The sequence below is a fragment of the Marmota monax genome, unplaced genomic scaffold (genome assembly GCF_021218885.2).
Source record: "Marmota monax isolate L192 unplaced genomic scaffold, Marmota_monax_Labrador192_F-V1.1 WCK01_AAM20220418_F8-fsc00007, whole genome shotgun sequence".
NCBI classification, from domain to species: Eukaryota; Metazoa; Chordata; class Mammalia; order Rodentia; family Sciuridae; genus Marmota; species Marmota monax.
Genome location: NW_026692781.1, coordinates 32,396,374 through 32,410,939, shown reverse-complemented (window position 1 = coordinate 32,410,939; position 14,566 = coordinate 32,396,374). Strand labels below are relative to the sequence as shown.

Sequence of the window (14,566 nt, the reverse complement as noted above, 5' to 3'; positions counted from 1 at the left end):
CAACCCTACCTCAGGGGAGTTTCAACCTTGAGTTCAGATTTCTGGTCGTCAAGCTTTCATTTTTATTCACTAAATCTTCCAGCAAGAGCCAGAGTAAGGGACTATTTCAGAGGATGAAGCTCTTTTGTGTAACTATTGAACTGAGAAGTCTGAATTAGTTATGCAGAAAACCGGCTAACCACTGTCCTTGCTGTATTTTCTAGTAACTTGACATACAGTAGACCAAGTTAAAGCTTTCAAATGGTAATGGTGTTTTCACTGGGGGTTTTTTTTTTTTTTTACTCTTTTACCTTGTTACACAGAATATGCAGATGGCCCCTCACTCAAGAAATTATATTAGGCAGGGGGAATAGATAAGATATACAAATAAATAAGCTTAATGCAAGAAAAAAAAAGTGCATTGAAAGTCCACTTCTTAAAGACAGACGTGAAGCTCTCTGAGAGCAGGGACCACATGTCTTGTTCAGCTATGATGATCATATATAATAGATCCTTAAGAAATGACCACTGAATATATGGTAGTGTGACAGAATGAGTCAGAATTAGTTCAGAGAGGGAAAGAGAACTTCTGAATTCAAGGATAAGAAAAGGCTTCAGAGTTATGATACCACTTGAACTCAAACTTAAAATTTGGACATGATGGGACTGGGGTAATGACAAGAGATTTGCTAGGGGCAGGGATTTGCAAGTAAACCTTGCCATAATCCGCTGTTCATTTATTTTTTCATACTGTGAGCAGCATACTATATAATTATTATAAAATATAAAACACCAAAGTATCTTTCATATAACTAGTAAACTTCTTATGTGGAAATGAATATATTTGAATGCATTCAATATCTATATTATAAGATATATTTATAAGATAAAAATATCTTATTATATTTGATAATAAGCATTCAAGAATATTGAATACTTTTATGACATATCAAATTAGATGGTAGCTTTAAGAAAATATGAAATGCCATGAACTGAGGCACTTCATTTTTCAAACAGAAAGCAAAAGTGAAATACCTCATCTGTCGCCAGCAATGTCTCTGTGGAGAAGGAATTTACGTCTTGAAGATGATCTGCAGTCACAATGTCCACTACACCTGGCAGGCTGAGAGCTTCTGATAGATCAATAGACCTAGATGACAACACACACCACAGGCTCCTCAGAGCAGCCACACACCCCACAGATCCTTGAGAATGTGGTTAATTTGAAAATAAGGTATGAGAGAGGTAAAAATATGTTAAAGAACTACTCCCACAATTCTCTGCTAGACAATTAGAAAGAATTTGGGAGACACAGAAGTTATTAATGGAGGGAAAATTTGTAGTAAATACTAAATTTCAATCCCATTGTGTCTCCAGTTTACATTGGACATCACCAACAAATAGCTTACCCTCTTTATACCATTACTCTCCATTAATGTGACTGATTTAGACAAAAAGGCAATCATTAATGCCTTTTGAGTAAGACCACTTACACAATCTTAGCATGAGCTCTTGAACTAGTTACAAAAGTCAAAAACAGTTCCCGGTCCACTGCAGGCATGTCATCACAGTAGATGGCTTCCCCTGTGGCATGCTTAATACCAGACAGATGCATGATGGGACGGCCAATTGGGTCTCTCGGAAGCTGCTTTGGGTCTACATTCTGTTTAATAAATAATCAACATATGATTTTTACATTGTTATAGAGAAAACAAGAAATAATCATATTATGTACATTTCCTATAAGAGGGTAACAATATGGTTTACACCCAAACCAGAACACTTCAGGGAATGAAAACAGTCACTATTCACAATAACACAAGGAATAATAAGCCTATTACAATAATTCGATAGGAAAACTGGAATATGTAGCCATCATGTGGTTTTTAGAGTTTTCACTTTTTTGAATATAGATGTCAGACATCTCTAATGGAAATTCTATTTGCATATGCAAATTAACTTAAATCTTTCTTCCTGATAATATAAAGTTATGTTATTTTGCTAACGCTCATGTATTTCTTTAAATTTTATTATCAAATGTATCTTCCTACTTACATATGAACATGATGCATGTAATATTTTGCAAGAATGTGATGATATGGTGACAATCTTTATAGAAAATATTGAGAGTATGTTTTTAACCAGAAGAGCCCCACCACCACCACCATTTTGAGTGAAGAATTCTCAGAAACAATCAGTAAAACTCTTAATTTAGACAATTTGGATAGACAATGGATTTGAATTTAAGTGATTCATTGGTGTTTGAGTGATTGACTGGTGTTACTCTTTTTTAGAGAGCCATTGAGTAAAATGACTTGCTCCTGGTTCTGTGAGTACCTTAAAGATGTTGCACCAATCAAAACAGAAACTAAGCAACATGACATCTCCCCTGACATTTCAGATACAAGAGCTGTTAGCAGTCCTAGTTGGGTGGGTACTGGGAAGAGAAGTGGAGGTATGAAGAAAAGAGGAGAAGGGGTTACAAGACATGACCTAGGCTGAGCTTAGAGACCAGGGTAAAAGCTGTGGCTGAGGAGCTGTCTGACAAGCAGTATTGGGCAGCCTCTTCCATAACTCAATGTATTTGGTGCTGAGCTGAGGCCAAGTTCCCCAGAGGCTTCCTTGGGGCACACAGTCAGTAGAGTGAGGTGTAGGCAAAGTTAGGGACATCTCCCCTTCCTGTCTCACCCATTACACCATTCTGCAGTTCACAGGGTCACCCTGAACTGTGGATCAAGAAGGGATTCTTCTTTTGAGATAAACCCATAGCATTGGGCTATATTATTCAGCAGGTGGGAAGAGAGAAGTCACAAACAGAACACATACTGGTTGAAAACCTTGACTGGGAGGAAAAAGAAACTCTACAACCTGACCTATTTCCAACTTAGTATAATTTAAGGCATCTGAGGGAAAGAAAACCTAGATGTTTTTGTACTCAATTACCAGAATGTGCAGTTTGAGAAAGTCTGTTCAGTACACACTGGCAATGAATGAGATGTCTAAGTCCTGTTTCATTTATAGGTACATATTTTCCAGGTTTGAAGTGATTCCTGGTTCAATGAAAATGCCCCAGGGCTCTTGTTCTATGAAAGCCAAGGGAAAGTTGTCTGAGATCCTATGGATCCAACATGTTTCCTTTTCGTGCAGACACCTGGCTTTCTTGTCTTTTTTGAATTTGAATTAACTGAAGAAATCCCATGAGTGGAGGAGAGACATGTTTACAATGGAGAACTTTATGTAAAGATAGCTATGAAATATACAATTCCCCCAAAGCCCTCTCCCGCCCACAGGATTAGAGAAGAGTGATCCTCACCTACTGTCCACCCACTGGAGGCACTCAAGGAAAGAAAACTTCAGCTTAAGATAGATCAGAAATTCTCCAGGCAGATAACAGGCCCAGAATATCACAAGGGAAAGAGAGAGTGGTATGCATAATTTGGGAACATGTTGTGGATCATCTAGAAAATGAAAATAACCCAATTGTTTTCAAAATGTAAATAAGAAGGGAAATGTCAACCAAATTTGTGCAGAAATTGGAGTGCTTTTTATAACTGACTTGGCATAAGATGTGTAGAGGATTCACTGAATTTATTTCTATTTTATAAAAATGTACTGTTTTACAATAGAATAAAAGCTGGTCAATAGCATTTATTGTTTTAATATCCATGTTCACTTTACTTAAATGCAAACTTCAATTTGTAGTGACCATAATATACAGCACCAAAAAGGAATACTGGCTCAGTGTTTTTGGTTCTTGTTGAGTTCATCCTGATTCATAAGCTAGAAAGCAGAGAATTATAAAAAAAAAAAAAAAGTAATTTAGGACTGGAACCATGCACTATTTAACCAGTCTATGAATGCAGAGAAATACAGGAAAATGAAATAAAATTTTACATATGGTGGTTCAGATATGAGCAGGGATTTGAAGAAGCCCCAACACACACCAACTCCACTGATAGAGCTCATTGCTCCCTTCCTATGGCCAGAACCTTTCAGTAATTCTCTTCTTCTCCTTTAGGGAACTGAGGTGATGATCAAAAGAAAAAAAATGGGAATGTTTTTCCAAATGATACAGATAATAGGAATTGATTCCTCTGTAAAATATCCCCCAAAGTGCTGAGTTATCATACTACATTGGGCTCTCAGCTTGCACAACATTTGAGTGAAAAATTATGTTTTTTAAATCCTAAGAGTTTTTTTTTTTTCATTCCCAAAAGTAAAATATTAGGCAATTCATAAGTTTGTACACTAAGAAACACATTCATATGAATCTATAAAGACTCTGGAAACTTTCTATTACTAACACTTTTTTTGGTTTAAAAAAAAAGTATCATAGCATTAAAAAAGTCTTTTGAAAATGTTCTGTGTAAAAGCTACCAAAAGATCGAGGGAGAATTCCAAAATATATCTTTATCTTATTGAGTAACCAAGTATGAAATTATTTTAGCTGAGTTTATAATTTTTTCCTATCAGTTGTGATGAATATACTGAAGAAAGGTGGTGCTGCATGCTGTATGCTGTAGTTTAGGTCTGGAATGTCCTCTAAAGTCCTATGTGATAGAGGTGATTGAGAGGCAGGGGAAACTTGAAGAGAAGGAGCTGAGTAGGAGGTTTTTGGTCATTGGGGGTGCGCCCTTAAAGGGGATGTAGGACACTAGTCTCTTCCTCTTTGTCTTTTTTTGCTGCTTGGATAGGAGTTGAACAGTTTTCCTTGTGTTATGCACTCTACTTTTGCCCCCTGGCACCTGCCAGAGATCTAAATGCAGTGGGTCTGCCTGATCATGAACTGGAACCTCCAAAACTATAAGCCAAAACTTTTCTCTTTTTAAGTTGGTTATTGCAGGTGTTTGTTATAGTAATGGAAAGTTGATAAACACTCTCAAAATGCTTTCAATGCAAATAAATGGATTTGGAGAAAAAATGCTCATTATGAGGGCTGAAGTTGCTCTAACAGCATGAATGTTCACACATGTGTGGGAAAGAAATAAGACATAGAAAACCCAAAACCAACTCTCATCTGTGTAGGAGATATACTGCATCCAAACCTTTGTTTTACAATCTATAATAACAACTTCTTTCAATATCATCCACTATGTGAAGATTTTCAATTTTCTTTGGATGGCTTGAATGCCCACTAATTTGTTTCTTGCTGAAATGTATTCCATTGCCATAGCAATGTTAGGGTATTTATAAGTTGAAGATTGTGAATACCATATTTTACAGAACACCAGGGAACATGGCAGTTTTCAGCTTTCAAAATATTCACTTCCAATGCTGTTTGGCATATTTGAATTTTTGAACATATTGAACCTAAAACCTCAAGGGGTATACAGCAACTTCAGTGTTTGTTATGACATACTATAAGTTTTATAACTGAATCCAACAACAGATTCACTGAACTGATGTTTTAAAGACACTCTTCCTGTTTTTAACTTAATACAACTCTCAAAGTCAAATTTCTTGATAATAATTTCAAGGAAAAACACATCAGATTGTATCCAGTTTACCAACAGAATGACTTCTGGTGATATTTTTAGGATGTCATGGCAGAAAATTCCATTTGAAAGCTGTGAGTAGCTCTGTTTCCCCATACAGTCAGCCAATACTAAGAAAACTTGAAAATAGTTCTTAGAACTCCTGTGTGATTCAACTCTAAAATGGAACTCACAGAAAAATCACTTGGACAGGTGGAAGGAACTGGGGGAGCAAAGGATCTCCACGTTTGAACAAAACAAATCAGTAGCTCTCATAAAAAGTTGTCATTGAATTTTCACCAACCTCCAAGGACTGTCTTCTGTTCCTCTGGAATAAAACCAGAGCAGCCCACAGTCCTGACATGGAACGCAGCTTTGATTGAGCTTTGACAACCACAAAGCCAAGGGCAGAAAGCACACAGCAAGCTAACAGCTCGTTCAAGTCAGCAGCACAGGCCACAGTACAAAACGTGTGGCCTTGAAAATCGAAACACATTATTCTTTAAAATAACCATTGCTACATCTGTTTTCAGTAATGATTCTTCCTCATTGGTTTACAATTCTTTTTCTTTTCATGATACTGGGAATTGAACCCAGAGCCCCACACACACTAGGCAAGCTCCCTACCACTGAGCTACAGCTCTGGCCCAGTTCTGGGCTTTTAATTAGTACTCCAGGAGGCTGGGAGTTCACCAGAAGGGGCACTTGGGCTTATGAAGCTTGAGAGTCACTGAGAGACTCTGGGAACCTCCCAGTGTGCTATAGCCCAGACTCTAAATTTAAAAAGAAAACATAAAAGGCCACTAACCTGGTACTGTAACGTACTCCAGTGATATCTGGAATGAAGATCTTCTAAAGCACTCTCATAGTTGTTTGCTAAGCTAGGATAGTGACCTGGGTCCTGAAAAGGAGAACCATGAGAGATATTTAAATGATCTTGAATGTGCCAAATTGATTTTAGAAGGGAGGCTAGTGTTATTCTTAACAAGTATCTTTTTTTTTTTTTTTTTTTTTTGTACTTAGGATTGAACCCAGGGGCACTCAACCACTGAGCCACATCCCCTACCCTTTTTTATATTTTATTTAGAGACAGGGTCTTGCTGAGTTGCTTAAGGCCTCACTAAGTTGCTGAAGCTGGCTTTAAACTCATGATCCTCCTGCCTCAGCCTCCAGAACCTCTTCAATTACAGGCATGTACCACTACCCCCAGCCTTAGCAAGTAATTTCTACTCTGAAGTCTAACATTTATTAAGTACTGAACCCTGGAAGTACAAGCAACTCCCTGACTTTAAGGACATGTACCCTAGAAGGTACATATGCTCCCACCTAGTAGAAAGAGCCCAATAAATGTAGTAGGTCACTGGCTTCCACCATCTCTACATTTCTTGTTCTCTACATGCTTTCCTAAATTATTTGAGGACTTACACACCAATATGATAGGAAGCTAAAGAAAAGAAAAGAGAATACTTAAGCCAGGAAAAAGTCAGAACCAAAGCACACAATTGCAAACAAAGATCATGAAACCTTGCCATGTGGGCAGAAAAGGGGTACAGAGACAGAACCTGGCCACCACTCCACAGGAGGAAGAACACCCCTAGGAACAGAAGGAAATGAGGCATTTGGGTTTTTACACAAGACTTTAAGCAACACACCTGGTCATTTTTTAAAACTTAAATAATTTCAATAGAAAATAAAGTTAATAAAGGCTATTATTTTTAAAGAAAGGAAGTTTGATGGAAGGTATAAAACTACAACAAGGCAGAAGTTTTAAATTATATCACTGATTCACCAAGAAATTGTATTAGTTTGCTCTTAATTAAGGGAGTCTAAAATTGGCTATATTTTTTCCCCACTTTTGATGATCTAGTGCCAAATCTCATTTATATATGACTTCAGACTTCCATTCTTAAAATTCTGATACAAACTTTCTGGTTCTTAGTTGTTCCCATTCATAATAAGAAGGTACTTTCAAAAGCAATGATAAGAGAGGACTTTGTGTCTGTTATTTAAGGTGAACACACTGATTTCCATACCACAAGAAGAGTCATGGCTTCCAGTCTCATCTCGAAGGCTGGCTGTAGCAGAGGGTTAAGGGAGGCCAATAAAGTTCAACTTTCCTTGGGGTTTAATTAATTTATTCAGAGAATTTATTTTCAGTTGTGTCCTCCCTAGCCAACAATCTTGCAACTAACTGTCACAAGGAAGACCAGGCAAGAGAACGCTAGGATTATCACCACTATCATCAGGACCACCACTAAGTGGTTCCTCTGAAGCACCAAGGATCATATAAGCCATTTTTCTATGATGACCCATTTCACAATAATCTTGGACAGTGGCTGCCACCATCACCATATGGGTGAGAAAAATGGAGCTGAGCTCAGAAAAGAAAACCAAACATGGGTGAGCTTCAATAAGTGGAAGAAAATGTATTCAAATCATTAGCCAGTTTTCTAAACATTATCTAGAAAAACAACAGGTCAGAGACAAAATAACTGAGTGGTGTTAAATAGAATCCTGCACAACACTGTGCTCCACCTGCAGTTCTTCCCCAAACTCACACCCATCCACAGACAGCCCAATGGAAACTCAGTAAGTCGTGGCATTTCTGATTTGGGTCTTCTTTCTATTCTACTCAACAGGGCCTTTGGGTGCCCCTCAAAGCCCCCAGTCTTGGGAAAGCTAATACATGGCCGGTTCCACTTACCATCCTCTTCAAAATCTGTAAAACTTCCAGGTAGAACTTGAAGAGGAAGCTGATGATGAGGGTCCTTTTGAACTCCACCTTCCCACCTGGAGCTGAGCCCGGAAGGGACACTTCCTCCAAAATGAGCCTGCAAGCTGTATCCAGCATCTCTTCACTCCACGGCCTGGGAGAAGCAAGTTCTGCTTTAAGCACTGTATATACGTTCTTTTGTTTAATCATCTCAACTTCCCTATGAAGTGGGTATGATTATCTGTCTTTGACAGATAAGGAAACTGAGGTACCATAAAGTTAAGTAAGATGACTGAGCCAGGGGTGGTGGCGCACGCCTGTAATCCCAGCAGCTTGGGAAATGGAGGCAGGAGGATCGCGAGTTCAAAGCCAACCTCAGTAAAAGCTTAGCAATTCAGTGAGATCCTATCTCTAAATAAAATACAAACAATAGGCTAGGGATGTGTCTCAAAGGTCAAGTGCCCCTGAGTTCAATCCCCAATACCCACCCCCCAAAAAATGATGACTGAGATCATGTAGTAGTGGGGGGGCTGAGCTGAGAGTTGGATCAGGCAGTCTGGCCCACCAATAGTTTAAAGCTCATGTTTTAACCACTATTCTCTATTAAATGCTAGTAAATGCTAGTAAGTGCTCAAGAAATATTAGCTATTAATGTTTTTTTAAGAGAGACAGAGAGAGAAAGAGAGAGAGAATTTTTTTAATATTTATTTTTTAGTTTTCGGCGGACACAACGTCTTTGTACATGGTGCTGAGGATCGAACCTGGGCCGCACGCATGCCAGGCAAGCGCGCTACCGCTTGAGCCACATCCCCAGCCCCTAGCTATTAAAGTTACCTGTAAATATAAGAAGTCAGGTAAGCAAATACATTTAGGAATTAATTTTAGAACAAACTCACATAATCTATTTCTCATCATGGTAAATGATCCCCTACAATAAAGAATGTACATGTACTATAAGAATATTGGCATTCTCTCCCCCTTCATCCCTCCCTCTCTCCCTCCCTCTCCATCATGACTCTCTCCATCATGCCTACTTGAGAATTCACTAAAAACAAGACATGGAAATAATCATGAAGTATTATTGGAATTCCCTGCCATAAAATAGAAAGGTACTAAGCATTTTTCTTCTCACAATTACTTCTCCCCATAGATTGGGCTGCTCTGTTACTTGGGGTCTAAGGATATGATGCCTTACCTGCCGATGAGTTTCTGGCAGGAATTCTTGGCACTGATGATGGTTGGACCAACACCCCCATACAGGATGGATAGCTCTCTTATAATGCCATCCCCTTCTCCAAAAAGGACCCTCATTCCTGAATTGACTATTGCCAGTGCATTCTGCTGCCGCTGGGCCTGTCGGAAGGCTGACACAAATTCCCACTGAAAGAAAAGTTAAATGGCACATGTAGAAACATACTGAAAACGATCTGTACCAGGAGGAAGTATGTATATATTGCCTTATCTGATCCTTGTCACATCCTCTTTTATGGGCAGAATTATGTCCACCCTAAATTCACATGTTGAAGTGTCCTTTGAGAAGAGGAATTTTGCACATATGAATGAAAGAGGGAAGACGTTGCAAAAACGGAAAGAGAAGAAAGCAATTTAAAGCCCAGGTCTGAGGTCTTAGAAGAAATGAACCTTGCTGATGCCTTGATAGAAGACTTCTAGCCTCTGACATTTGTAGAAAATAAATCTATGTTGTAGCATATGCTCAGTGTGTGGTTCTTTGTTATCACAGCCCAGCAAACTAATATATCCTCTGAGGCAGGTGTAATCTTTCCCATTTTGCAGATAAAGAATCTAAGGCTCAAGGCGATTCAGTAATTAGTTCAGGTCTTGAAACCAGGTCTGAAATCTGAGTCCATCTGTCTCCAAAGCCCTTGCTTTTTCTAAATTCTACTGCAAATATATCTTTTAGCCTCTTTCAAACCCCAACACACAGGCAGAAGTATATTCTTTGTGTTTCATTTAGGGAAAAAGTCTTATGGGACAAAAAAAAAAATTTTTTTTTAAATGTTAGGAGCAAAAGGAACTGTTCACAGGTCCTGTAAGATAAAGACCTCATGCCACTTTCTAAGGTTGATTTTTATCTTCCCTATCAACACTCAATGTTTTTTCTTGGCCCACCCTATGCTGGAATAAACCACTGTGGGCTCACAGGCAACACTAAGGCAATGAAAGAAGGACCTTCTCACCTTGCTGGAGTAAGGGATGTTCACTGAGATCAAGATTTCTTGAGGCTTAAGATCTGCACTGGGGTCCTTGCTGAGAAACTTCTCATTTAAAGGGATCTGTCGTTTTCCTTCTGTGGAAAGAAATGACACTTGCCCTGAAATCTCCAGCCTATTGAATAAAATCACAGAATTTGGGAAATAATTCTACCATACACCTGGGGAAACTGACCATTCCTATGTTCCCAAATCTCTTACCCTCTGTGGGCATCTTGCAGCCCTCCTTCCAGCCTATTCCCCACCATTTTTGCCTTCTCTGCTTGCTTACAGGTAGAAATATATGGTAAAGAGCAGCTCAGAATTTAGAGTAGGACAGGACCTTAGCAGTCCTCTTCCTGAATGACATGATTCAGCTTGAGCTTCACCAATAGGAAGTAGATATTAATATTCCTTTTGATATTTTGATCAAGTCATTCAACAAACAGTTACAGTTTATAACCAGCAACCCTACTAGGTTTAGTGGTGGATTTTAAGATTCCCTTTAATTAGTTTATATACCAGTGAGGTGTTGCCTTAGTTGTTTGTACCTTTTCCCAGCACTTATAAAAATTCTGTTCTTTAATCAAAATATTGGAAGATGGAACAGTTTAAAGCCACATTAAAACATGACCTGGGGATAAAATCTAAGGAACTTTTGATGGATGTAGATCCATGACAAAACCTGCTTCTCATGGAATGACTTTTTAAAGTGATACTACCTAAATTGAAAATTCTGAATTCAAACCTTCTTAAGATAATTTAATAGGTTAGAGGATATGAGGAGTAAGTATTTCACAGTGCAGGTAATAGAAAGTTCATAATTTTAAGAGAAAATACCTCTAGATTTATAAAGGATCAATTAGAACTTTTTAATAATTGTTTCTAAAACTGGAATAAGAGAAATAAACTTCACAAGTGAAGCACAATATCATGTATATCCACAAGACTGTGATCCTAATTAGAATAAGGTATACACCATGTTTGTATAAATATGTCAAAATAGACTCTACTGTCATGCGTAACTAAAAAGAACAAATAAAAAAGAGAAATAACACTCCTGGACTTAGTTTTAAAAATCAAATAAATAAATACAGAATGAGGCCCAGCCATTGGTTAGCTAGAAAAGACCTGTAGGCATCTATCAAGAACGAATTAAGTAGTAGCCCAAAACATGATGTGGATGCAACACACTTCCGTACCCCTTGGGGAATCTCTCCAATAATAGGGTCCAGGAGTTCTCAATGGCTTATAGTTATTTCCAATAATCAAATCATACTAGGACATTAACCAACACAAGCATGTTCACTATATGGTGGTCAGTATGTGAAAATATCCAGCACAGGATCTCAAAAAGAAGCAGATGAGGTTGGGAGTGTGAGATTAAGACAAGACTGACCATCTTTCCAGCCTCCAGAAAGACAGACAGAAGCATTAACATTATAAGAAAGAGTCATTTCCAGAATTGGACTTTCTGCCTCCCCAGAGAGAAAGAGGGGTGAGAGGAGCAGATTTAACAATCTCCAACTAGGAGCTGTCACTCACCTTCGGACAGCAGGTTAAGGGTACAGTTACCCACAGCCAGAAGGGGATTCAGATCTGAATCCAGATGCCTGCTCACAATGTGGCCCCCTAAAGACTTTTAAAAATAATAAGTTATTTTTACTTTAGTTTTATAATTATAAAAACATGAGCACTAAAATAAGGATTAAACAAACTTTGAAGAATTATTCTTTTTGTTTGTTCTTTTTTTTAATTTTTGTTTGTTCTTAAAGAACAAAAATGTTTCCTGAGGGAACGGTGGAGTTTATTGCCATCAAATACATACAGCCATGTTCCTGATCTGGGACCCAGCCAGGGTTCTCAGATGCTTCAAGAGAGCATGGTACGTCTTAGTGTTCTCTTCTGGGAGCTTCTGGACCATATCAGCCAGGATGTCCTTCACCTGAGCCAGGCTGAGGCCAGCACCCAGGGTCAGTCCTAAAATAAGGTCATGCATAAATAATGCCATGTGATCACTTCTTACCTGAAAATGTCCACTGGACCAAAGCTACAGACAAGGAATCTTTATAGTAGATACATGCTGTCCTACTTATAGGTGGTGGTGGTTGTGAGGGTGGTGATAGAGGTGGTGATGGTGGGAGTGGTGGGGCGATGATGGTGATGATGGCAGTAGAGGTAGTGGTGATGATGGGTGGGGGTGATGATGATAGAGGCAATGATGGCAATGGAGGTGGTGGTGGTGATGATGGTGATGACAGTGGTAGAGGTAGAGATGGTGATGGGTGGGAAGGTCATGGTAGTTGCAGAGGTGGTGGGATGATGGAGGTGGTAGTGGGTGATGGAATTGACTGTGGAGATGATGAAGGCTAAATTCTTTGAACACCCACTATATCAAGCACTACTCACTCTATCATGCTTAATCTCCACAAATCTGAACAAATTTATGACATATTAATTGCCATAGTAAACAATTAGATTCCAGAGACTATATTTCAAACCCACACTCATGTTGCTTCTCATCATTGCCATTAAATCAACTTCCTTTCAGGAATGGAGAGGCCAGTGAATAAGCTGCTTAATACATAAACTTGCTTTGCATGCTTCTGGAGAGCAGAGGTTGTATCCTTTTCACCTTTCTCTTCTGTTCAGTACTTAGCCCAGGACCTTCATTGAGTAATTCTTACCCTCTCTGGTGTTGCAGACAAGGACAGTTCTTCAGTAAAAACATCTGACTATTTAGACAATTAATATCTGGTATAACTTTAGAGAATTCTTCCTAAAGCCCCTCTCCGAATGTTATCATTCTTAGAAGAGAATTTCTGTGCATATTATAATTAGGAAAAATTCTGTCTGCTTGTTTGCAATAACAACTAAGTTGATTAATGTGTCTTAACTAAGAGAGCAAAGGCCTTAAGAACTTACCATTGCATGAATGATTCACAATATTTAGTTCTTTAATTCTATCAGGAGAAATTATAACTGGGTGGAAGACACCTTTAAATTTCATTTCAGGCCCTAAAGAATTAGGGGGAAAACCAAGAAGATTAGAATAAATGGGGGCTAACTGTCCTTTTAATTTTGAAATTACAATCAAAATGATGACTTTAAACATATTAAAGTTATATATCTACTGGTCTAGTTATTGTCAACCCAGACCCAGAGAAAATGGCTGGATACATTTTCATTAAAATTGGAGGACTCTTTGGAATTATCAACCCTAAAACTTGGGCCTTATGGCATGCTCAGAATTCTCGTTGGAAAGACTCTGGGGTGGGGGTGAGGGCATGTTCTTAATGAATGGGGCAAACTGAACCTACATTTGCTACCACAGAAGCCCCTGAAACTGCAGCATCAGTAAAACATATTATCTTCATTGAGACACCACCCAGAGAAGGAACAGAGAGAGAAGCTTCAAGATGAGGCTCAGATTAATTCCCAATGAATGGCAAGACAGCCATCCTCAGCCCCTCTGATGCTGGCTTGCTACAGAGCTAGCTTGTGAGGCGCAACTCTGGGCACTGAAGGACACAAGGGATTTACTTCTTCCGTGATAAAAAGTCTCTTGAGGGGCTGGGGGTGTGGCTCAGTGGTAGAGCGCTTGGCTAGCATGTGTGAGGCACTGGGTTCAATTCTCAGCACCGCATCTAAATAAATAAAGATCCATTGACACCTAAAAAATATTAAAAAAAAATCTCTTGAGCAATGATGAGGAAGTTGAGTCCAAAGGATTAAAAATGCTATTCCAGATTATTTTATCTGAGAACACACATATATGAGGCTGTTTTCCCTCTAAGTCCTTTTCCTTGATTTCCCCATAAGAAGTCCCTGGGTGTCTACATACCCACAGAGGTGTTCCCCATGACAATAGGGGCCTGGGGATACTTGAATTTAGCTTCCAGAAGTTCCTTCAGGGTCACCGGGGAAATCCATATAATTCTATCACCATGAAAAACCCTGGTTTTGGGGGGTTGTTTCTCAGCCATTATCTATTGAAAAAGCAATGGGGATTCAAGATACATATGACAACATTTCCATCCATTTTTGCTTTATCGTTGTAGGAACAAAGAAAAGAAATACAGATTTTCTGGAAAACAAAATAAATGACCTAAAAAGTAGAGCTTCACAAGGAATCAGAGTTCGAGATAAAAATTTGACAGTATTTTTCTCCTTCTAGAGGCTCTCCATGT

The 14,566-nt window shown here is 38.7% G+C and overlaps 1 protein-coding gene across 1 annotated transcript in view; it reads right to left on the bottom strand.

Annotated features, from left to right (window-relative positions):
* Positions 1–14,566, bottom strand: part of Aox1 (aldehyde oxidase 1) — a 69,183-nt gene that overhangs the window by 35,984 nt on the left and 18,633 nt on the right. Inside the window, exons 9-18 of the mRNA XM_046447321.2 lie at positions 14,221–14,365; positions 13,302–13,394; positions 12,205–12,356; positions 11,922–12,015; positions 10,365–10,474; positions 9,362–9,546; positions 8,158–8,320; positions 6,262–6,354; positions 1,473–1,642; positions 1,015–1,129 (exon numbers count right to left, since the gene is read on the bottom strand). Coding sequence (XP_046303277.1) covers positions 1,015–1,129; positions 1,473–1,642; positions 6,262–6,354; positions 8,158–8,320; positions 9,362–9,546; positions 10,365–10,474; positions 11,922–12,015; positions 12,205–12,356; positions 13,302–13,394; positions 14,221–14,365 — 1,320 coding nt within the window. The remainder of the gene's footprint in view (positions 1–1,014; positions 1,130–1,472; positions 1,643–6,261; positions 6,355–8,157; positions 8,321–9,361; positions 9,547–10,364; positions 10,475–11,921; positions 12,016–12,204; positions 12,357–13,301; positions 13,395–14,220; positions 14,366–14,566) is intronic.